General features: G+C 41.1%; 1 protein-coding gene across 30 annotated transcripts in view; it reads left to right on the top strand.

Annotated features, from left to right (window-relative positions):
- Positions 1-3,586: 3,586 nt before the first annotated feature.
- KCNMA1 (potassium calcium-activated channel subfamily M alpha 1) overlaps positions 3,587-24,315 on the top strand; it is a 411,073-nt gene continuing 390,344 nt past the window's right edge. For 20 of the 30 annotated variants that reach the window (XM_064717035.1, XM_064717034.1, XM_064717017.1 and 17 more), the window contains exon 1: positions 4,599-5,103. In XM_064717035.1, the coding sequence (XP_064573105.1) occupies positions 4,795-5,103 (309 nt within the window). In that variant the 5' untranslated portion in view covers positions 4,599-4,794. Of the gene's footprint in view, positions 4,348-4,598; positions 5,104-24,315 lie in introns of those variants that run through there. The other 10 variants (XM_064717026.1, XM_064717025.1, XM_064717041.1 and 7 more) reach the window with 4 other exon arrangements.

Here is a 24,315-nt window from a genome sequence, read left to right as displayed (position 1 = left end):
TCCATTCATGTGTTGGTTTTTTCTTTTCCCCTAACTGCCATGCCAAATTAATCCCTGGTGCAATATTGTGTCACCAGGGAAGCTGCGCCACTCACCTGGACTCTAGTTTTAATTGAAAGATTTATCATTCCAGAGTTTCTTGGTCTTCTGTACTTAGTACGTGGATCCTTGGAAACCCTGACTGCTTTGCCATTACTGTCTCTTTTCTTTAAAGAGTTTATCTTTTCCTTGTTTTTTAATCATGGTTTCTCTTAATGGAATGTGTGGAAAGTTTCCTCATATAAGCAAAATAAAAAGCCCCACTGTGATTTGCTCTTGACTCATATATGTACAGTTATGCAACTTTATTTAGCTTGTTATGTTTATTGCACTTTATTAAATAATTTGTTATTGATAATGTGGAACTGGGCAAGTTGTATTATGATTAAATGCAATAGCTTGTTCTTCCTCACATATGTAATTGCTAAAACCAAGAATGCCAAGGGGTTTGGAGAATTGATGAACAGAGTTGGGGGTTTTAATTGCAAAGATCCAGGACTGATGAATATTTTAAATACTTCTGTGATACTCTGCACAGAATATCCACAAGAGGGAACTGTTTTACATAAAGAGGAGTCATTCCCTTGCTGCTAAAACACTCCTTTCTGGAACCAAATCCTCCAGAATTACATTGAGTAGGCATGATTTTGTCCTGGACTACGCTACATGGTAAGAACAGGAAAAACACAGGTCAGCACAGCGTTTGTTCTGTTCTGTAAATAGTACTGTTAACCAAGTAAATTTTGAGCTCTGGAATTGAAATATTAAACAGACAACTAATCTGAAAACAAATCCATTGAAGTTTTCTGTTTGTTTGGAATAGATCTCTCCAGGATGCAGAGCTTGAAAATCTTGTTTAATCTGAAGGCAACATGAAATGGAGTTGTTGCCTCAGTAAATGAAGCATACAGCCCCAGGGGGCTTTCTCAAACTCTGCTTTACAGAGCCTGCACTGGAAAGCTGGCCTTTCTTTATTCATAAAGGAGTAAGCTCAAATGGGATTTAATGGAAGGGATATTCATTTAAGGATCATTTTTACCTGTGCCTATGAATGAACAAAATTCAAAGTTACCTACTTCGCTTTGTCTTTTGCAGACATTTCCTAGTAAGGAAACTTTCAACTGGTAAGGTAAGTCTCCCCAATTGATATCAATATTTACTTTTCAGTGTGAGTTTCACAGTAAATATTTGTAGAACTGAGCCATATTTATGTAAATAAAAGTTTTGTTTATACGGATAAAACAAAAGGTTTTCCCCTGGATATATAGTGTGAAATTTATATACTAGGACTCCTATATGTGTTGGTTGGTTTATACACAGTTTTTTAGCACCAGAACTTAAAAGCAGCCTTTAACAAGTGATCACAATAAATTTCCTATCCTTGTCCAAATCTACAAGTAAACTCTGTGTGAACATGTTTGAATCAAATTTGAACATACAGACTACATTTTGTGGTGCACTTGCTTTGCTTTAGTCAGGGTTTTTCTTTAGGACCATCTTGGGTATGTGGAGGTACAGTATTATGGGATGATATTTTAGAGGTGCCTAATGATCCTGTTTGCATCTGGAGTGCTCATGGAAACAGTGTCTGCCCTGCTCAGCTGCAGCAGTGTTGAGTCCAAGAAATACTTTTTAACTCATACCTTTTGAATGTATAAAGCAAGAAAATGTATTTTCAGACCCCAGCCGCTCTGTCAAACCTTCTGGGCCCTCTCAAACAGCAAGAGAGGATGTATGTCACAGCCATGGCTTCAGAGACTCAGCTCTTGTTATCTGCCAGAGAATGGAAGAAATTCCACCATGCAAAAGCCTTCCCTGGGATATGCTGTGCAGCTGCTGTGCATTGTCCTCATCTTTCAAGGTGCACAGGGTTGTAGTTTCTATTAGCTGTAAGAGTGCCTGTAAGTACCCAGCACTTCTGAAGATCAGACATCAAGTGCCTGTGTTACGATGCTCCTGCCCTTGTTCCACTCCTGGTGTTTGCTGATGGATAAAAGGATCCCTAGGCATGTGTGCAGCTGTGAAAAGGGTGCTCACCGCAGGAATGCTGAGCAATGACCATGAGGACCAGGTTCTGAGCCCAGCACCCAAGGTTGTGTGATCCTGTCACGGCAACACTTTGCATTCTAGCTGTGGGGAGGGTTAGCAAAGAAAAGCCATGGGAGGGGGCAGCAGCTGTGGCAGTGCAGTCTGGGCTTGCATGTGGCAGCTGTGACAGGCACTTTCTTTTCAATCTGACTAGTTTTCTTCACTAGAAATTCTCAACCAAATAGTTTCCTAGGAATGGCCTGCTTCAGGTCTGCTATGTAACTGAATGTTTTTCTCTGGGAAAAAGTAATGTGGCATTTCTTTTACCTGTAAACACTTCCATATCATTATCAAATATTTTCTCTATTCAGAGGCCCCTATTAAACCCTTCTGGAAAAAGGAAGCCTTCTCTTGAAGGAACACACTGGAAAGAGACATCATGATAAACTCAGAGTCAGACAAACAGTGGTGTTATTGCATGATAAAAGTGGGGGTGAGAGGGTTAGACAGCCCCATAAAAAGCTTTGGGAACTCATAAAATCTCATTACCTTAAGTAGAAAACAAAAACAAACAAGCCCCTGGCAGATGCAGAAACAGAAACTACTACTACTAAAGGTTAAGAGATTACTATTTCATAATGGTGGTTCTCTGCTGGTATAGCAACTAGATAAGATGGGGGAATGTCACGCACACAAAGCCTGCTGTATTTTACCCTTGGAAAGATGTCAAGAGGATCTGCATAATACTTTGTACAGACAACCCAGTGAGCAGACCATGTGCCAAACAGAGATTTTGATTTATGTATAAATGAATACACATATAGACGTATAAATTTCTCTGCTTTTCAACGTGAATCTGAAAACTAAGTAGGAGATGACTATCCAGATCTTCTTGCTGGCTTCCACTTTCACCCCTATCCTCACCAAAGGTGTCATTTTATATTGTTATTTACATTCCTAAGGGTTAAATTCAGGAATGTTCTTGGGATGTGCGGCAATTTACGGCGTGTTTGCGGAGCATTTGCAGTACTTGCCCGTGTCAATTAAAGACAAGCCACGAATGCCTTCAGCGGAAAAACCCACGCCGCGGTCCCCGATGTTTATTTCACGCTCCCTTAGCGCGTTTCCATGCCAGCTCCCCCTCCCGCGCCGTGCGCATCCCCGGGCACCTGCTGCTGCAGCTCAACCGCCTCCTGCGAGCCCCGAGCGCGCCCCGCTCCCTCCTCCCTCCCTCCCCCGCTGCCCGCGGCTGCAGCCCCGGGCCCGCCGCCCCCGCGGGCGCCCTTGCGGAGGGTCTCGCTCTCCGCGGTGCCGCGCTGCGCGGGATGCGGGCGATGGGCGCGGGGGCCCGGCGGGGCTGCGGGGGCCGGGGCCGTGACTGCGCCGTGCGTTGGCCGCTGCGTCATGACATCCTCCGAACCGGCCCCGCGCACGGCCGGCGCGGGGGGGCCGCTGCCGCCTGCCCCCGCCCCACCGCGGCTGCGGAGAGCGCGGCGCGGCGGCGATGGACGCGCCAGGGCCGGCGGGACTTGTTGGACCGGCAGCTCCCCGGCGCGGCCGGGCACCGCCTCGCCGCCACCTGTGAAGCGCCCGTCTCGGCACACAGCCCCCGCTCCCGGCTCGCCGTCCCCTCCGGAGCGGGCGCTCGGCGCTTCGGCGGCGCCGCCAGCCGGACCGAGCGGGCGCGGAGCGGGGAGCGCTGCCCATGGGGCGCCGGGAGCCCGCCTGAACCGGCGCCCTCACCCCGGCGGCAGCGGCAGCGCGGCACCCCCGGCCCGCCCGGCACCCCCGGCCCGCGGGGCCTTTGATGCGCTCCCGGAGCGGCCGCGGCTGCGGGCGCGGGGCCGTCGCGTCCCCCGGCGGCACAGAGGGAGGGGCGGGAGCCGGCGGCGCCGCTGCGCGTGTGGGAGCAACAGCCTGAGCGACAGCCGGGCCCTGGAGGGAGCTCCCGAAGGATGGGCGAGGAGGCGGCGGCAGCGGCAGCGCACGCACAGATGGGCCAGCGGAGGATGAATTAGGAGCCACAGGAGGCTGCTGCTGGCACCGAGGGGGGAAGAAGAGAGGAAGGGGCTGGACTTGAAAGAGGAGGAGGAGGAGGAGGGTGCGCGGGGAGGGGGTGACTGAGTATCGCTGATAACAAGTTAAAGACTAATAACAATAATAAGAGACCACCTCCGGGAGGATCTGCGGTGGAGGCTGAGTGAGGGATCCCCGCTGAGGCCAGCGGGGTCGCAGCGCTGGGTATCTCGGAGAGACGCTCAGAGGCATCAGTTTGTGGTGGTGGTGGATGATTTTTTTTGGGGGTGGGCGGGGTAGGGGCTGTGTATGCGGGAGAAGGAAGGGGTGGGAATCTGAGGAGGAGACTATATTTTTATTATTATTTTTAATTTTTTTTTAATATTATTTTCGCCGTACAAAGAGGACGCTCGGAATTCACCGGCCTGTCGGCTCCCGAGAGGGACCCGGGAATTGTGCGGTCGCTTTTCTTCACCTGCTTTCTTTTTTTTTTTTTTTTTTTTTTTTTTTTTTGTTTGTTTGTTTCGTTGGTTGGTTTGGTTGTTTGTTTGTTTTGACTGGGGGCTTTTTTTATTTTTATTACTCTCCTTATGGTTCCCCGCTGAGCAGCGGCGGCAGCAGCAGCAATATGGCTGGTGATGGGCTTTTTGGGGGGCGCTGGCGGCGGGAGGAGCTCTCGGAAGCCCCTGCGCGCCCGGCTCGCTGTTAGCTATGGCAAATGGCAGCGGCGGCGGCTCCTACCCGGGCGGCAGCGGCAGCGGCATTAGAATGAGTAACAATATCAACGCCAACAATCTCAACACAGACTCGTCCTCCTCCCCCGTCAATGTGCCCAAGATGGATGCGCTCATCATCCCGGTGACCATGGAGGTGCCCTGCGATAGCCGCGGACAGCGCATGTGGTGGGCTTTCCTCGCCTCATCCATGGTTACTTTCTTTGGGGGACTGTTTATCATCCTGCTGTGGAGGACCCTCAAGTACCTGTGGACTGTCTGCTGCCACTGCGGGGTCAAAAACAAGGTAACTCCCCCTTCCCTTGCCTTCCCCTCCTGCTGCCGGTGGTGGTTTGGTGCGGTGGTGGTGCTGAGGAGGAGCAGGAGCCCAGCCTCGTAGGGCAGGACACCTGGGCTCGGTGGCTCAGGGCTGCTGGTGGCACTGTGCTGGCTGCTCTCGGCTTGGGCTGCTGGGAGCTGCAACGTGGGCAGTGTAGCTGGAGGGTGAGGTGGTGGGTGCAGTCCCGAGGCGCCTCCCCGCTCCCCCTTCTCGTTTTCCCCTGGTGGCACGAAAGTTACACCTGCTGTGCGACACTCAGCCTGTCCGAGAGGGACGCGCTGCTCTGGTGGGACGGGGCACATCTCAAGTTTGTGTGCACCCTTGGGGCCGCATGCCATGGGTTGGGAGCTTGCATATCCTGATCTAAGCTCTCAGTTGCCTTGTGGAATGAGAAACTTTGGCAAAATTGAAAGGGTCAATTTCTCACTCTAGTGAATCTTAAGCTAGTTCCATTCCCTGGGAATCTTTGACATTTCTGTTTGTTAAATTAAGTGTATCTCTCTAGAAGTATTCTGTACATTTGTAAGTATTCTCTTAACCTAAGTGTGAAGTCTTTGAGGCAGCCTTTCTGCCCCTTTGGTTTTTGCATATTTCCAGCAAGAAATAGAAGAAAGCATAGTATGTGAAATAAGTTCAGTTTCTGCTTTGAAGGGTCTATTTTCAAACCAAAGCTAAGAACTTGCTCAAGTCCAGACTTTCGTTTTTGATTACGAAAAATGAGATCCAAAGTGTTACCACTCTGTGTTGTGAAAGTGGATTTTGACAGACCCCAAAATAGACCAGCAACTGGAGTTTCTCCCCTTCCCTTTTCACATTTTTTGAATTACAAATGGAATAATATCTGCTTCAGTTATTCCTGGCACACAGACACCCACAAAAACACACACACCTTTTAATATATGGTTGCTAGGTTGCTGGTTTGCTTTGACGTACAGTGAGCTGTCTTCCCCTTTCTCCTGTCCCCTCCCCTAACACACAGCACATACACCCGCTCTGTGGAGGGCCCAGCATTTAGGGGAAGCCAGGAACAGAGTCAGAGCATGAGAAGTTAATGTTTGTCGTGTAGTTTGGGTTGCCTAAATGAACCTCCACGTTCCAGCTGGAAGTTAAACTCTTACAGTGAGCTTGGCCTGTCTATGGAAGGAGTGATTGCTAAAGTTAAGGAATAAAAGCTTTTAAGTCAACCTTAAGTGTCAGGAATTCTCTCAGGGAGCACTACTTTTCTATAGGCTTTTTTTTTCCATTCAAAACCAAACCTGAACTTTCTTAGAGAGGTGCTAGCCAGATATGATGACACAGCTCTAATGAATTTGTTATAATAAGATACTCTTTCCTACAGCAGTAAAAGTCAATTTTCAAGGAAGGGTGAGTAGTGAAGACTTAAGCTTTGGTTTTGTTGTGTATTTAGCATTTCTGCCTCCACAGAACGAGACGAATCTACAAAGGCTCTCAGGGATCTTGACGAAAAAGAAAAATCTGTGTGTTATTACCTTGTTATTACCTCATGCTTCTTCCCTTGAGAGAGTAAAAAGTTAGAGGCTTGTACATAGACTTCTATGCATGGTTTCTTGATGGGTGCTGTTGGTCAGATAGTCCATCATTGGGACACAGTCAGTTAAAGCAGATCAGTCATTTCTTAACCAGTATAGAAAGATATGTGCAAATTGTTTTTAAAAACCTCTTGGCTAAATATGGCAGTTTAGTAACAGGCTTTGCTGAGGGGTTCAAACACTTCCAGTCCCAACAGTTTGATGTACTATGGCTATGGCAGGTTGTAAGATTTCAGTTTATTTCATCTTTGAGACTGAAGTAGTTCCATGAATGTCATTCCCTGGGGCAGGAGGATAAAGGGCTCTGCAGGTAGGGGGAGATAGATGTCTCCTTTTAGATCCTATTTGTTCCACTTAGAAGGATTTTCAAGACTCTGGCAAAGAAGAACTTTCAAGGGCTGATCCTGCATTCCTTATACAATGAAATGGGGAATTGGAGGGAATTCTGTGTATTCAAGGACATTAGTTTTAACTAATTATTGCAAAACACTTTTCTAGTATTCAGGGTATAAAGGCTAACTGAAGTAACAACAATTATCTGAAACTTTGCTGTTATCAAGCACATACTCGCTTGGTGAGTTGGGAAAAGCTGCTAAGGCTGCTGGACAGAACTGTGAATTCGTATATGTGCTGTGTTGACTCTATTGGGCCTGATATAAAAGCAGTTTTGGAAGAAGTAGCTCCTCCTACTGCAGGATTGAAGAAGTTTTCTGCGTGTTAGGAGCTTTCCTTTCCTCTGCTGCCTCTTCTGCTGCTCCACAGGTTGCAGGGGAGTTGGGCTGTCCAGCATCATCTCCCTATCTACACAAAGAGCAGTCCCAGTGAGAGAGCTAAAAGAAATCTTCCTCATGTCTACTTTCTGTGGCCTCCTATTGAATAATTCACATATATATGTGAATAATTCAGAGTTAGTCTCCTGACACTCATGTCTGGATCTGGTATTGCAAACAACTGCAAAAAAGTTTCATTTTTTTCTCCCTGCTATATTCTAAGCATGACATTGTATTCCATGAATTTGTTGATGATTGTTTGGGATGTAAAACTTTTCATGACTATGTAGAAGGATTTAGAGTGTGGTTTGTTTGGAGCATCCCACTCTTCAACTCATTTAATTTAAAGCTGGAATTTAAAACCATGATATAAACAGTTTATTACTTTGTGGTATGAAATTTCATTAATTTTTTTTCCCTTGGAGATGAGAAAGTCAAGATACTGTAAGTCAAGAATATGAAAACAGCTAACAGAATCATCAACATTGTCCCTTAAAATTCTGTATCTAATTTATGTAATTGTATATGAATAGAAAATGACTCTTAATCGTGTACTAAAAATGATTGTTGAAGGTTTAGGATTTTCATGCTCCATACTTGCTTTGTGAATTGGCATTTAAAAAAAAAAACTGCCCAGAAAATGTAAATCTTTACCTTTGTTGTCAGTTTCATGTAGTGTGACAGTAATTACTATCAGAGCCCTTGTTTAATATGGTATATAATTTTAGATGCAATTTTTCAAAATTAGCTACAGTCTATTTGCAACCAGCCTTGAAAAATGCTGGTTTTCTTCTCAGTGTTTACATCTACATTTTTAGTAAGGCTTAGATACTGCTAAAGAACTTGTCTGGTCATTGCTTGTTTTTTCTCCCTTGACCAACTAATTTCTGTTTGTGTTTGAAAAGTAGAATGTGAGATTAAACTTCGTTGGGTTGGACACTGACATTAGCTGTTCTTGTTTGTGATAACAGCAGAAAAATAAAATAAATATGCATGCTAATGTACACAGAAGGGCTAAATGCATATTATACAATCTATAGTTCTTTTGATTATATGGATCTGCCTCTACATATTCTATGCTCCTGGAGGGCATTTTCTGCTGTCATTATCTGTTGTGGCTTTGGACAAACTCTAAAACCATGAAGAAGGAGCAGTGGAATGAGAGAGCACAGGTTTGGGGCACAGTCAGCTCCTGGAGCTGGTCAGTGCAGAATCAAACGGAATTTGTTTCCTTCTGAAGAGTGTGACACCAGAGCCTTTATTGCTGCTCCTTGGCTCCCCAGTGAAGGGTACCTCTTACAGACCTTATGTCATCGGGCTCTGGCAGGTAGAATACATCCTTTTTGTGATGCTTTCTGTGTTTTGGAAGAGCATTTCCTCCCCACAACCCAGGACTTGTACACATATCAAATGAAATTATGATTATAGGTAGCAGTTATTAGCCTGAACTTAAAAGCCCTTCTTTGACCTTGGTCTACAAATTTTTGAAATATAGTAAGTTATACAGTGCTTTTTACTCAGTAGAAGCAATGTTCCCATTTGTTTTGAACAGAAAAAACCATGGTTTTGCTGGAAATACAACATTTGCAGAAGTCGCCTTGGAAAAGTTAAGACTTTCAACCCAGAATCCTAAAGCCTGAGAAAATTTCTAAGTGGAAAAATTTAAGTTGTCCATAAAACAAGCAGCATTCATTCCAAGCTGGCTCTGGTGTGGGTGAGGCTTGTTGGTTTCTGTGCAATACCTGCATAAGCACCCTCCCCAAATAAAGAAAAGGGTTTGAGGCGCGATCTGTTGAGGAAAGTTGGAGTGTCCATGGGAGGACACGTGTGGGCAGACAATGCAGGAGAGCCCTTCATTTCAGTCTGTGTGTGGAACCGTCACCTTGGCTCTGGTGAGGATGAGCTGGGCAGCAGTGTGTGGTGAACAACTGGGAGGGAGGCTCCGGGGATTAGCGGGAGCTGTAACGCGTTTTGTGCTGGGTCACATGCACAGCCTGGCTCAGGCCTTCCTGTCCCATGGCTGTCAGGTGCTCTGCACCCAGTCCCTCCCCCAGAGCCTCCCAGACAGGTTGCCAGTGCAGAGGTGGCCGTGGTGGAGAGGTCAGGGTCTGAGAGAAGAGGTGCTCGCAGCCCTGTGCAGGTGGTGGCGTTTCCACGTGCAGAGACGGGCGCTGGTGTGGAGGGGTGCGTGCTGCTGCTTTCCACGCTCTGCAAAGGAAGGTACTTCTGGCTCTCTGGAGCCTAGGAAGGATTTCACATTTTATAAACACATGCTAAAATAGGTTTCTGCATGCAGGAAAGAGAATGCATGGACAAGGATTTAACCCGCAAACCAAACATTCTCAACCAAAATTATCATACTTATTTTCAAGGCTCTGCAACACATACATGTAAGGAGAATATCTGCATGCAAAAAGAACTTGAAAGGCTCATGTTTGCAAATCTGTACATGCTGGTTGAAAACCATTAGATTTCACTTTTTTCCCCCAGTTTAGCTCAATAGAAGAAATGCCTGTAATAGCAAACAAAAAGCTTTTAAGTAACACTGATCCGTGTACTCGGTTCTGATGCATTGGGATTTCTGAATGCAGAATGAGGGCAGTTTAGAGCCCCAGAGACAGAATCACTGAACATTTAGACAGCACTAGCCCCGAGTATAATCTCTGCAGGGACAGGATCTAATGATTATAATTAAAACCAGCAATGATAGTACTTGTGTGTCCTGTATTATTGAAAGAAAGTGGACTGTGAATCTTAGTCATTGAGTGTCCTTCCTGGGACAAATCCTGCAAAGAAGCTGTAATCTCTAGTCAGGTGCAGCACAGAGCAGCAGTCAGGCGTTCCTTCTGAGATTGGCTCTTCTGTGGGATCCAACTCAGAGTGACAGAAGTTTATATGAATTTCAGGGCTGGCTGGTGATAATTCCTCAGCAGGATCAGGCTGTAGTTCAGCAGCAGCAAGGCATCCTGTAGTGTGAAGCTGGTAGGGCAGCAGTCGCTGTGGAGGTATAAACATGAAAATAACACTAGATGAAATAGGGGGACAGGGTATCCCTTTGGTTCTACTAAACATACCTTGTCACGTTGCATAAAACTGTGTATATTTTATATGTATGAAAATTAGTGAATTATCAGAAGTCTGAGGAGGGCACAGTGAATGCAGCTTGTGGAGGTTTTCTAAGGGAAAGATAGCTGAAACATTTTGTGTGGGTGTTAATGGTTAAAAAATATTTTTCTCCTGCACATATGATTTTAGTGGCAAAAGGAAAGGAGCTACACTTTAAAAAGCTGTGTTTCTGTAATGGGTTTATATGCTACTACATGGCTGAAGGTTTAGAGTCATGGAATAGCTTGAGTTGGGAGGGAGCCATAAGGATCACTGAGTCCAGCTCCCTACTCCTTGCAGGAATACAATGCCTGACTGGGAAGTGAGTGCAAAACTCTGTTAGATCACAAGACTACACTGGCATTTATGCAAAATTACACAGGGCTACATACACCAGTTCCAAATTAGACCTCCTGGTTTGTCAGTGTGGGCACTTTGTCTGGGACACACAGGTCACCCTGGGTGACAGTGGAGGGTGGAAGAGCAGCAGGGTCTGAGTAAATGAGAAGGACTGATACCTCTCTTCCATGCCTGTCAGAGACATACTGGTCAGGAAGGGCCCATTTTGAATCCTGGTGGTATTTATAGCCTGAGAATACATGGGGTTTGCATCTTTGAGAGGAACACTTCATTTCCATATATAGTATCCATGGTTCTGTTTAAATGAATGTGCTGCCACTGAAATGTGTTGAGTTCCTTTGCTTTGAGATGATATATTGCGTGTATTTGTCTGTTTGAGAGGTACAAAAACGAGAGACTTATCCAGGGTCTGTTGAAATAGAGGGAAGCAATAATAACTTCAATGGCTTTGGACTCAGGCCTAGATGCTAGAGTGTCCTAGATGAATCAGATTTTTAAAAAATAATATCCTAATGTTAACATTTTAAGCTTTTAAAAGCTTTTTTCTTTTATTGTAGCAAGTTGTATTTACTTGGTTTGTGGCCATTGTTTCTGAGATTTCACCATTAGAAACATAATATTTAAAAGTCACACATGGTATGTTTCCATTCCAGTCAAGAATTATACCTTCTGCCAGGCTCCCCTGGGGAATCAAAAGTTGAGTGCTTGAATGGCTGATAATAAGGGCATCTCTCCTGCAAGCTGATGTGTGCAATGGTAAATGTTGGCTCTTTGTTTAGAACTGCAGTAAGGGCACATTCAGTGGAACTGGCAGAGGTCCCTTGCCCCATGGATCACCTGCAGAACAGACACATGTGCAGCTGCAGCCCTGAGTCCTGCAAACCTTTTTGCATGTCCTGAGCTTCACTACCTAAGTTAAATACAGAACTGAAGAACTGGTAACATAGAGTGGAGAAAATACCCTAAACTAGGACACAGAAATAGGGAGGAGTACTGTAACCTCATCAACAACTGCAGCATCACACACCCATCTGAACAGCTTATCACTGTAACTGTTAAATACAGGTCTACCATGTTGGTTTTGTATTGCTCTTTATATCATAAATTTATACTATAGTTTTGCTTCCCCTTTGTCCAAGAAAATCATGACTAAATATTTTGGCATACTTGGGTATATTTCATTCATTTTTCATGGTATCTTTTACATTTTAATCTAATGCTTAGCTCTTCTTTTTTTTAACTAAAAAGGTGACTCACTTTTAATATGCTATTACTATTATTATTAGTAGTAGGGAGATTAGCATTCCTGGTGTTGGATTAATTTTCTATTTTAAGTACAGGGAAAACCTTGATACAGATATGACTAAAAAAAACCTGTTTGACAATGGTGACGTTAATATTGCAAAAAATAAAGAGAAATGTATTAGAATGATTCTTTATTTAAGCATCTCATAAGTTTTCTAGTATGAACGCTGTTCAATTTATTTTAGGTGGGATTAAGCACAGATATTCTGTAGGACAGCAATTGGAATGGGTTACTGGGGTACTCTGTGAGCTATGGTGGTCCTAGTTGGTGCAGAGCACTTCAGGTGCTTCAAATGAGGTGAATCCTTTGGCTAGAAGTGATTTGACATCGCTTTTTTTGAAAGTGAGTTTGCAGATCAACAGGCAGGAGGTTTGTGATATTCTTACATTTTCTAGGTTATCATACAAAAAGTATTGTTTCATAAAGAAGCTGACAAGTTCCACTTGGGTTTTGAAGACTGAAGAACAAAAATCTCCTATACTTTTTAGTCACAGGAACAGCTTAGGTAGGAGAAAATATTGCAGAGTCTGTCTGTATGTGGTGCAAACCTTTCTCCCCATGAGGGATCTTTTTAATGCTTTGATTATGCACTTTTGATAGATTGATTTTATTATATGGGAAGTTTTTCCAGCATTTGGTGTTAGTTTTCTTGTACTATATATATACATTACACTTACACCTAAAGGCATCTGATTCCTTCAGGATCAGAAACAGGGGACTACTGGCTTTATGTTTGCATTATTTTCATATCACTTAAGACTCTCAGCTATGTCTCCTTCTTTTCTTTCACCCTTTATGGGTCTGGCTTCTGGTTTAAAGCTATACAAAATTTTACCTGACTAAATGCTGGTTTTCCTCCTTTGACACTGCCTTAGATGTGTAACTTCTGGTGTCTTTTTATTAGAAGAGCTGAATTTGTATTACAGATCTCTTGTTCTTGAAAGAAAACAACAAAAAAGTCACGGTTTTGATATTTGCAAAAATAAGTTTGGTTTCTTTGCTGGAATGCGTCCCTAGGATATAATAAAATTTTAATTTATAAAAGTGGAAAATGCTGTCCAACATGTGGAGCTTTAGCTCTGCCTGTTTGATGTAAGTGATCAAGTTTAAATGTTAACCTAGATGATATGTACAATAGGAAAACTGTGGTATCTCTGTGTTGCCAACTGAATGATTCTGGGAATGACAGAAAAAAGTGTCTGCTTCTTCTTATTTCCAATTTGTGGTATTATGTTTGTTATTAAGTTATGCATAATTTTTAAAGAAAACTTACACAACAGTTAGTTAGGTTAATATATGGAACTTGCATCACTTGCACGAAATAGCTGTTTGGACATCAAAATTTCTATTTAAGATCTTAATAAGATCTTAATCTGAATTGATTTCAGTTAGTTTCAGTTCATTTCAGAAAGAGGTATTGTTCTTGAAAACTTTTTTCTCTATACAGATGTTTGTTCATTAACATTTTTTTTAAATTTAATGTTGACTTTGCACATCATATTCTGGACTCGAGTTGGGTTTACTTAATCCCCTGGCTTCTCTGTATATATATATAGGGGAAGGTAGTCAAGTGTTTGTAAAGTTATGTACTGTTTTAAAGCTCCATAAAGCAATACTGTCTCTTGCATTAACATCTAATAGTCTTAATTTTGATTGTCTTTTAGCTAAGAGGTTGATACATACCCAGTAATAAAAAAAAATGTATATTATGAGCTGATTTCTCTTAGAAATAACTATAATAAAAATTAGGTTAAAAATAATTTTTCATGCTCTCATTTAAAAAATGTTATAATTTCTGTGGCTATAGTTGCTTTAATAAAACTGTATACAAACGTTTGTCTTTATTGACTGTCCATGTTATTCTTTGTCTTTGGGTTTTGTGTTCTTTAAACTTTTCTTTTTACTTTTTTAAACAAAAAGGCAGACACAGAATGTCATAGGCTTGTCTGTTTACTTTTTATAGAATAATCAGTTTTGAAGATTTCTGCTTGCAACAGCTGAAGGGTACTGCAGAAGGGACTCCAGACTTGCATCAGGTGCAGCAAGAAAGCAAACCTCCTGAGTTGCTAATTGTTAAAATCCTTCATTAATGATGATCCAGGGCGTTGCTGAGTGTTGTTGAGAGGAGGGTCACGTTTCAGAGTGAGTTGATTTAAGGAGTGTGGGTGGGTGTGTTGGAGGTGACTGGGTGACTGACAGAGCTCCAGACTGTCATCCAGCATTTGGCTGTGCTGCTCCTGAGTGCTCGGAAATGTAGGGGCATACCAGCTTGGTTTAGAGCATGTCTGATTGCATGATTATTTCTGTGAAGATGCCCAAGCTGCATTTTATGGTGTTTGCATCTATTTTATGATTTGGTGTGAAGGTAATGTAAACCATACCTCATTTGATCTGATGCCTGTTGAAGTTAAGTTACATCACAACTTTTTTTAACACAAATTTAATCTATCAGAGCAAGTGAAATGTTTTGTCACAGCAGATTTTTTTTTAATTTAGTCTTCTAATACTGGACTTACTGTCCTGAGGTGCTAGTTTGACAGTGCTAATAAATCCAGACTGATACTGTGAGACTTGCTGCAAGGTACCTCAGCTGTGTTGACTAGTAGGTAGTGGTAGCTCCACATCCTAAACCTTTCTATGTGTTTTAAGGCCTTTTCACTGAGTAGAAATGCTTTAATAGGTAAAAATTGAATGCTGAAAGGTTTAAAAAGAGAGGTTGTTCCATGATTGCCATGCTAAATATTGATTTCATGGTGTCCTTTGCAGGATAGGGTTTTGTTGACTCTAGCATGTAGCTAGATAACTTTTGAAAGTAAGCTCCAGCTTTCCCAGCATGGTTAGGTGAATTCCCTTCAGGTGAGACTGTGTGGGAAGAGGAGCTCCATCAGCACACCTGATCTGCTCCTCGTGTTCATGGGCCTGTAGTCCCTGCAGCTGGGTTGAATTAGTCTTGTGGGTATAAATGCTGAAGTGCATTTATAGGTTCTTCGCTCCTTTAATTATATTGGGGTTGGATCCTGCATGCCTGGTTTTACATTTTTCGGTTTATTTGTGTTAATTGGGCTGCTTGCTACTAATTTGTGAGACCATCAAGTTAAAGTATTAGGTGATTAAATCCACTGACATTGGCTCGGTTGGTCAGAGTACAGTGTTAGCACCAAGGCTGGGGGTTCAATCCCTGTATGGGCCATTCACTGAAGAGTTGGGTGATCTCTGTGGGTCCCTCCCTACTCAGAACATCTGTGATTCATTCTTTTAAACAAGCCCTAGCCCTTACAAATCAATTATTTTAAATTAAAAAAAAATTAATTCAATGTAGATCTTGTAGCAAATGCTACATTTATAGAAGATATTTTAAAAAATAATTATTATAGTCCGCAGAATTTAATTTTAGGTTGTTTTTGTTTGTGCTCTGGCTTCAGGCATTTGATTAGATTATGTAGTTGAGTTAGCATCTCACTGGACTTCTGAAGGTGAAAACCTAAGATTCTTGTTTAGTTGTGTGACATTTGGAGCTAAAACTTTGTGCAAATGCTTTGATATCAGAGATGCAATGTATCTGCTGTGGAGACAGACTTTGGAGAATTGGCATTTCTTACAAGTGATGCAAGTTGGTTTGTGTTTTGTATTGATACATTTTAAGTAAAACTAATTCCTGTGCTGTGTGTCAATGCTTCTGTATCATTTAAGTTCTGTTTCGAGGGCTAAAAAGCTTAAGTTATTTTGTAGCATTTATGCAAGTGGGAAAATTCATTATTAGAGCTTCAGGATATGGTTGTGAAACATTCCACCCTCTATAAGGAGCATTGTGCCTTCAAAATTTGACTTAGCAATTTAGAAGATGTGAACTATTTTTCTGTTGTAGTATGCTGAGGCCAGCTGGTTTTGCTGGCTTAGTTGTGCCAGATCCCCTTACCAGCTTTGGCCAAGGGGCAATGCTCTGCCCCATGCATCTCATGCTGTAAAAGCAGATAATAAGGAGAAAGCCAGGAGAGGAGGAGGACTGTCAAAAAACTGATTTGTCCCAGCCCATGTAAAGCAACCTAGTGATTAAGATAAGCAGATGAAATAATTATCCACTCACCCCTTTTGTCAAATTTATGAAGGGAATGTAGTTTATGAGTCCTTTAGGGCAGTTATTATTTTGAAGAGCTACAGGTAGTTATAAGTTGCCCTGCTGATCCAAGTTCCTGTGTAGATTTATTTTTTACATGAGCAGAGAATAAAAGGAATTTTAAAAAAAAGTTTTAATTTGGATGGGATGAAATTTTACCTGTAGTATATTGAGGAACTTTTAAGGAGAGAAAAATAATGTGGTGGAGGGAATGAAGGCTGATGACAAGAAGGAGAGATTCTGTCTAGTTCAACAAGCACTGCATAGTATTCACTTTATATGCAGACACTTGTAATATGCTTGCTTCATTGCCATTAAGAAAAAATCAAACACAGTTTTTGAGTTCCCATACCCACGTTGGATTTAAAGAATAATGTTACTTCTAGGCTCTAGGAAGGTTCCCAGTTAAACATATGCTTGTTGGTTTTACTATTTTTAGCTTCTTTGAGCAGCACGTGTTCTCCTGAGATATTTATTTGTGAATGTTGTATTCTGTTCTTAAAAGGAAAATCTCTCTCTGTCTAGATTCTTTTTCTGTATCCAAGAAAGGAAAGGACCAGGGTTCTTGTCCGTGCCTTACTTCTTGGAAATCCTAGGAGACAGGGTAAATTAATTAAATCTAAAATGGATCCATCTGGTAGTGCTAGCAATGCCAGGGGAGAACAGGTGAAAGAATCTGAGCCAAAGAAAACATATAGTGCATTATATAACACGTCAGGTTCTTTGGGCCATACTGTTATCAGAAGGCTGATCTTGGTGTTAGGCTTTTTACTTTTTGTTTAATCTTGTTTTTAAATCAGAGGGTTAAGGGGGTAGTTTGAAATGCTTTTTCTGTTCCATTGCTAAAAAATAACTTTTTTCATTATTAATAAAAGGCAAATGTATTTAGTCCAACATGTGAGAAACACACCATTCCCTTTATGGGTTTGTTTGAAAATAAATGGGTTGACAGCGTTTGAAACAAAAATGAAATGAAGTCAGTTTCAGAAAAATCATTTAAATTTAGAAAGCTGTTAGGCAAAACAAAGATCAGGGAAGGTATGGTGCCAACTCAGTTTTGCCCCCAAATTTGTATAAGAAGAATACAAAATCTCTGTGCAGCCTTTTTTGTTGCCGAAATTATTACCTTGTTTAAATTCTCAGCAATATTTTCAAGGTAGCGATCGCATCCCTGGGAATAGGAATGTGAAAATGACTGTAAAAATTGAATTGTATTACCTGTTTTGGGAGGCATGAAAAGGTAAACAGTATAAATGCTGGGAAGAAGTGAATTAGATTAGAGGGGAAATGGCAGTGAGGAGATTAACGGAGGGTGTCTGCTCGCGGCTCCGGGTTTTGGTTTGGCAGGGCTCCTCAGCGCACATTCCCATTTTATTGTGGCTGCACTTTGACGTGGTTTCTGTGCCACTGCCTGTGCTGTGGGGTGTGTCTCAGAGAAGGCTGCTGATGTGCAGCCTCTGGGGAAATCTGTTTCACCGGGGCAGGTGAAGTGCCTGGCCCTTTTGGCGTGACTTTGGAACAAGTGGAGAAAGTAGGCCATGGAGCTTTTTGGGAACTTAGGAGCTTAGCAGCTAGATCTTTATCCAGCTTAAAAAAAAATCCATCTCATTATGTACCTTTAAGTCAAATTCCATCCTTGTCTATAATTTTTTTTAGCATCCTCTGTTCTTTTATTTCATGCTGCTCAAGTTTCACCTTTTTTTGTAGTTTAAAAATCCCAACAAACCTCTGTGAGAACATGTCACATGCAGGTTGGAAGGAAAATTCTTGTTTGTCTCACTTGAATTTGCGCCTCTGAAGTGGAAGACTTTAGGTGGTTTGTAAGATTAACATAAATGTTTGTTGTCTTTTTGTAGCAGAGAGAATTTAATTCCATTTTTGATAAATAATTTTCAGGAAAATATACTTTCCCCCAAATTGGAGTACTTTCAAAACACTAATACAGTTTCAATAGCTAGGGGAAGGGCAAGGCTGATGCAGGAGCAAAATTTTTTTTTTTTGGTCAGGTAAGAAATATTTTAGCTTTTAGTCTTATATTTTATTTTGTCTTGTAATGTCAAAACCAAAGGCAGTTAACAGCTTGATTCATGCTGCTTTGTCAGGAATCTTATTTTGACAAGTGTTTATAGTTTTCAGTAGTTGTTTCCATATTAGAAGTTGATTTGTTGATCTTAAAATTCTGTGTACATCAGTTCTACTCTCTGCTGAGCTTTAGTATCTGAATGTTTCCATTTCTAGGGTATGGCTATATAAATATTCATGTCAAATATACATTTTTATATATATATATATATATAAATATGACCAAATCTGTTATGAAAAATTACGCCACAGTTTAACTCTTTTTACAATGTGCTCTTCTAGTAGACTGTATTATGTTCATTTTAATCTCTATAATATATTGTGGAAAGCATGCAAGAATAGGAGATTAAATATGTTTCTCATTTGTAGAAGTATAATAAATTCTGCAAAGCCCCTAAATCGGTTAATTGCATGACAAGTGATCTAGCTGCTAAATTACTGCAGAAACTGTGGTCAGCTATTTAATATGTTTCATTTGTTTTAATAACTCTTCTATTTTCTTCTGTAACTGTAGATTTGTCAGGAATTTTGTGTGGTTTATTTGTGGAAGTAGCTATTTCAGCAGACGCACTAGCACACTGGAACAGGCTTGCTCACTGAGTGATGAGCCCTTGGGAAATTTAGCACAGCTTTTGAGCATTGGAATGAAAGAAAGAAGTGGCAAGCTGAGAGCAATACAGATCACAACTGGTCTGTAAGAAGACAGTGAAAAGAAAATGTTGAATATTATGTAATTTTTTTTAAGTGCCTGGTGCATTCATGCCTTTCTAGGCCATTGCTAGGCTGGGTTTTTTTACCGGTGTGCCTGTTGTGTTGTGGAGTTCCCTTAACTCTTCAGTGCAGGGGTTTTGGACTTAGCATTTTAATGCTGTTTTCTTTTACCTCATCTGAAATTTATCCTCTCATTACAGACTGGAATATACATGGCCATAAATTACATAGAGACTATAATTCCCTGTTTCAGTGTTGTTCTTTCTTTTGAGTGAGCCATTATGATTTGGAGGCCTGTTGCTGTATTGACTGTAATTCATAGTTCCTGGTTAGTGGCCAAATTTTGGCAAATCTGATTAGCAGAAGGTAGAGAAGGTTTGCTACAGGTTCTGTATGTTTACGTGAGAAATACATTGGTGATATCTCAGACTATTCTACTTTGCAGAAAGAGGTCTGAAACAGTTTTTTGCAATAGAGCAGGCTGATGTTCGATGTTACTGCACCTCTACAGTGTTGGCCAATTGAGCTGTAAAACATTAAATCACAACATAAATTAGCAGTTTTATATTGAAGATCCGTGCTCTCAGGTTTTTTTTCTCCACAAGAAGATTAGGTATCTCACTTTCTTCCTGTACTGTCCTCCTTAGAAGCCTGATGAGTACTTCCCCAGCTAAGTCTTCATGAGACCAGGATTAGGCTTAGTCCAGAAGGAGGTCTCTAGGTAGGAGCTGGTTGATCCGTGTAGCAGAAATAACCTGTGGCTTAGAGGAGCTCTGAACTTCTGGGGTCTGTGGGGGGAGAGCTGGCTCAAGTGTGGCTTCAGCTGGAGCTGCCACTGTGCAGCCTTGGCGAGCAGTCACACCCTAGCTGCTGCTTAATTTATCCAGATGATTTTCTGATTGCCTGGGTTCTGTAATAATGTAGCTCTTTTAACCTGTTTGTAAGTAGCTTTTTTACTGCAGAACTTTGGTAGTAAACCTTCATGGTATATGTATTTAAAATACAGCTCACTGATGGGATACTGTCTAAATCAGAAGTTTTCTACTTTATACTTTCCTAGTAAAAAATCAAGGTTGGGCAAATTCCTTTAGGCGGTGCTACTTAAAAACTTCTCGTAGGAATACCTGGAGTGGCTTTTATTTTTCAATAATTTTGTAGATATTAATCCACAAATGCTAGCATTCTCATAGCTGGGCTCTTTGTGTGTGGCATTTATACAACTGTACAGCCAAAACCATTCAAAAGACTTTATTTAGCACAAATTGAGTATTTCTTTTAATTTTTTCTTTTAATCTAAATTACAGTACTGTGGTACATTGCATTAAGAGATACCATATAAAAAGTTTTGCTGTACTGCTTTTGTTCAGGACTTCACAGCAGTTTTAGTTTTTCTTAGTGGTTAATGCTTCTAGGAGTAATTCTCCAATTAAATAATTTTATCATCATAGACTTAAAATACTTATTTTTGTACAGCTGAGTATCAGTTTGTTTACCCAAATTTTTCCTCACTTCACCCAGTCCTCTGTTCCTTTTCAAAGGCCAGGCATTCCACTACTTTGTATAAATACAATACGCTTTTACTGTATTGTCTCTATGTAATTTTGGATAATACATGTAATGCAGGGCTGGTGCATTCTTCAGTAATTTATTATGATGTGCAACTTTGTGTTTGTGTACAGATCCCTCTAGTGTTCTAATGGTGTGTGTATGCTGGGGATAAATGAAAAATTCCAGGTAATGTATGAATCATATGGAAAAAGTGAGATATGCTTGCAGGACTGGAGGATGGTTGTTGTGGATATCCATCTAGTCCTGGGTGCATCTTCGTTGGCAGCCTGTATATTACTTTGTCTGAGGGTTTGTAGGGCTTCTTATTTTATTTATTCCTTTAATTATTACTCAGTAGGGAACCTTCTTGACACTTTGATAGGAAGTTTTATTATAATGCAGACTTATTTTACGTTTCAATATTACAACAACTTCCCCCAAAACCCCCAAGTGGAACTTCAGCTCTGTGTAGGTTTTGCTAGAGGAGTCCTGTGGAGGCTCTCGATACTGGGCTCACCAGCTGTAGGTCTTTCCTGAGAATTGGAAGTAAAGGACTATAATACAGGCTTTTTCTCATTCCAGAAAAGAAATAACATTATGTAGATTTACAAGATTCTCACATTCTTTTTCTTTTAAATGCATCCAGCAAGTATTCTCAGTCATATCAAATCTGAAGTTGTACTTAAGTAATTTTATCTGATCAGGACTGAAGCACTTGTTCCATGATGTTCTGAGAACTCTCGGTTCATATTGAAGGCACTGTCAGCTGAGGTTCTTAAAACAGTATGAAATTCTTAACTGCATAATTTATTACTGCTAGGGATACAAATGGGCCAGTGCCAAAGCCTGAATTTAGGATCCAGTCCAGGAATTCAACGTAAATGTAGCAAATGCTTGGCCAGAGCTGGTCCCTTTCCAGCGCTCCAGGTCTGAGGCCATTCATTGTCATCGGTGACATCTCAGCATTTCAGTGTTTGCTGTTCTGTAAGTACTGAAAGCCTCCCAACAGCAGTCTAAGGAGGTTAATGAGTTTAAAAACCTAAGATTGCCAGGGGTTTGTTATCCCCAGAGAAGACTTTTTCCAGAGATGAAATTTTCTCATCATTTTAAGGAAAATCTTGGAGTAACAGATTTTCCACAGAGATTAAGAATTAATGAAGGAAAAAAACCCAATCCCCAAACAATTCACAGCCAAAAGTACTTTTATGCCTTACAGGGCTGTTATTCTCTGCTACCAGAAACACTATTTTGTTTTTGTCTACATATAGATCCTGGGGGTTAATGGAAGATTACATGATGCTTATATGATTATATTTTTTAAAAAATTGTTTATTAAGCTCTGATAATTTCCTAGGTTTGTATATTTTCCTTTAAAGATTTTTTTTATTGAAACAAAAAAAAAGTGTCTCACAAGTTTAGGATAGATGTCTCAGATTTTGATTAGCTATAATTAATTTCCCTTAAGTTTCAGAGAGTCCTTGCTAAGAAATGTACCTGCTTAATTATTTGTTCTATGATCACTGTAAAATAGGGATCTAAACCAGCCACATGTAATGCACCAGCAGTTGCTGAAATTTCAGTATGTTACATAGGAATAGGAAGTTAGAGCTGGGCACAGTACATCTCAGAAAAAATGTGTATGGACGTGAAGAACATCAGTCATCAGTTAAGTGGAGCATAGCAGTTGTGTATGAGCACATGGAAGCACTCCAGGAAAGAAAGAGGAACAAGAAATATTATACTTAACACAAATTTGGCTTTAGGTACTTAAAGGTGTTTACCCACAATGAAATTTCTGGCAAGAAGCTCAGAATTTAAAATAATCTCAAGCATAAAGGCACACATGTAATTACTGAGAGCTGTGAATGAACCTAGAAAAGAAGCAAATTCTGCATTTCATTGGAAAGTTGAGTTTTGGAGACTGTGAGAATGAAAAATGTCAGACCACATAAGAGCCTACCAAACATAATTCACTTCTCCACCCACATCTATTCCTCATTCTCTTTGTGCCCCATAAACTCTGCCTTTTCAACTTCAGTGAAGGCCTCCTTTGTCTGTGTTACTCAAGCAAGATCACTTTCTTCTTTACTCTTGTGTGCTCTTCTGAATCTGTGTATTGTGTGACTTTGTTCAGGAGGAGAGGGAGTGACAAAAACCTGCCTGCAAAACTCTGAGATCCAGGGGCTGCACTTTAGCATCAGCTCATGAAAGTCACCCAGGCAAAATGTGCACATCCCACAAAATGGAGGGGTGCAGAAGTTGTGTGGAATATTGGAGAATGCTCTAGCCTTGGAAAGGGAAAGTAGAATCCTGAATGGACACAAGGAATGGCCTGAAAATATTCCTCAGGCTTCAGTAAACCCAACAATATAAGAAATTGTGTTAGTCACAGGCCTGATTTACGGACGGAGAAATTGCTGTATACAGAGAAATTTGTCACCTTTTGTTTTTGCTGCCTGCACAAGGAAGAGATTGAAACTTCAGCTGGAAAAGAGCAAAGAGTAGCAGCTATGAACCTTCATGGGGTTGAATGTTTGAATTCAAAATTCCTCATTTAAAAGGTGAGGAGCAGAGAGTGCAAAAAAAACCCAGCAGGTACCACGTTGTTCAGGATGATGGATTGCAGTAAAGAGGGTGGGAAACTTGGATAGAAGTTGAAAGTGGAATTGAAAAGTTGCTAGGAAAAAAGAATTCTTTTTACATTTGCTTGGTCAGTGTCCAGTACCTTCTTTTTATCCAGTGTAAATAGGAAAAGTTTGTAGCACGTCACTATTGGTTTTGGTTTGTTGTCCAAACACTTATTTTGCTGACTTGAGTGGCAATTTAGTGTTTTGTCCAAAGTCAAAATATTTTTCTCTGGTTTTAGAAAAACAGTTCCTTAAATAGATTGCCACTTGTGTTTCTTTGGAGCCTTTGAAGGCTAGTGAACTGCTGTGAAAGTTCTCCTTTTTTTTAAGATGAGCCACAGATACTAAAGGAAACAAATATTTGTCGTAAAATGAGCATAATTAAGTCCACAACAGGAACAAGAAGTTTACTTGGTAGAAATGGAAGATGAAATTATGTAATTGTTGTATGTCTCTTGGAAAAACAGCTTTTTAAATGACACAACTTTGAAAGGGCAGTAGTACAAGGAGGGTATTTTTTTAGTTTGAGTGTGATGGGAGGGCTTCCTAAATACAAATGACCTATGTAAATTCCAAGCTAAAAGCATGAACAGAATTTCTTGGGTTTTATTCAAGCTTTATGAAAGAAGGTAAGAATCCAGTATGTCACAGAAAGCAGAGAAACCTGTATGATACCAGAGTGTGCTGCTGGTCCTACTTGCAGGCCTTGGTTTTACTAGATGATTGGAGTTTTAATGGAAGCAGGTAAACTTGGCACAGCTGTGGTCCCACTCTGTAATACAAGCATCACAGTATCTTTCCTGTTAATCATAAATGTCAATGCCTTTTACTTCGAAATAAGGTAATTGAGAAGTCTGGTATGCCTTTTGATTCAAATATCACATTTTCTGGCAACTGCTGAGTTGGAGAGCTACATAACTAAGACTTTTCCTTGTGAGATTTTCATCAATTTCTGTGCTCTACTGCCCGTATCAGTTACAAAAGATAAGCACAGAGTGAATGAAAA

The sequence above is a fragment of the Zonotrichia leucophrys genome, chromosome 6 (genome assembly GCF_028769735.1).
Source record: "Zonotrichia leucophrys gambelii isolate GWCS_2022_RI chromosome 6, RI_Zleu_2.0, whole genome shotgun sequence".
In the NCBI taxonomy this organism is placed as follows: domain Eukaryota; kingdom Metazoa; phylum Chordata; class Aves; order Passeriformes; family Passerellidae; genus Zonotrichia; species Zonotrichia leucophrys.
Note: the sequence above shows the minus strand (reverse complement) of the source record. Positions and strands in the feature narration are given on the sequence as shown.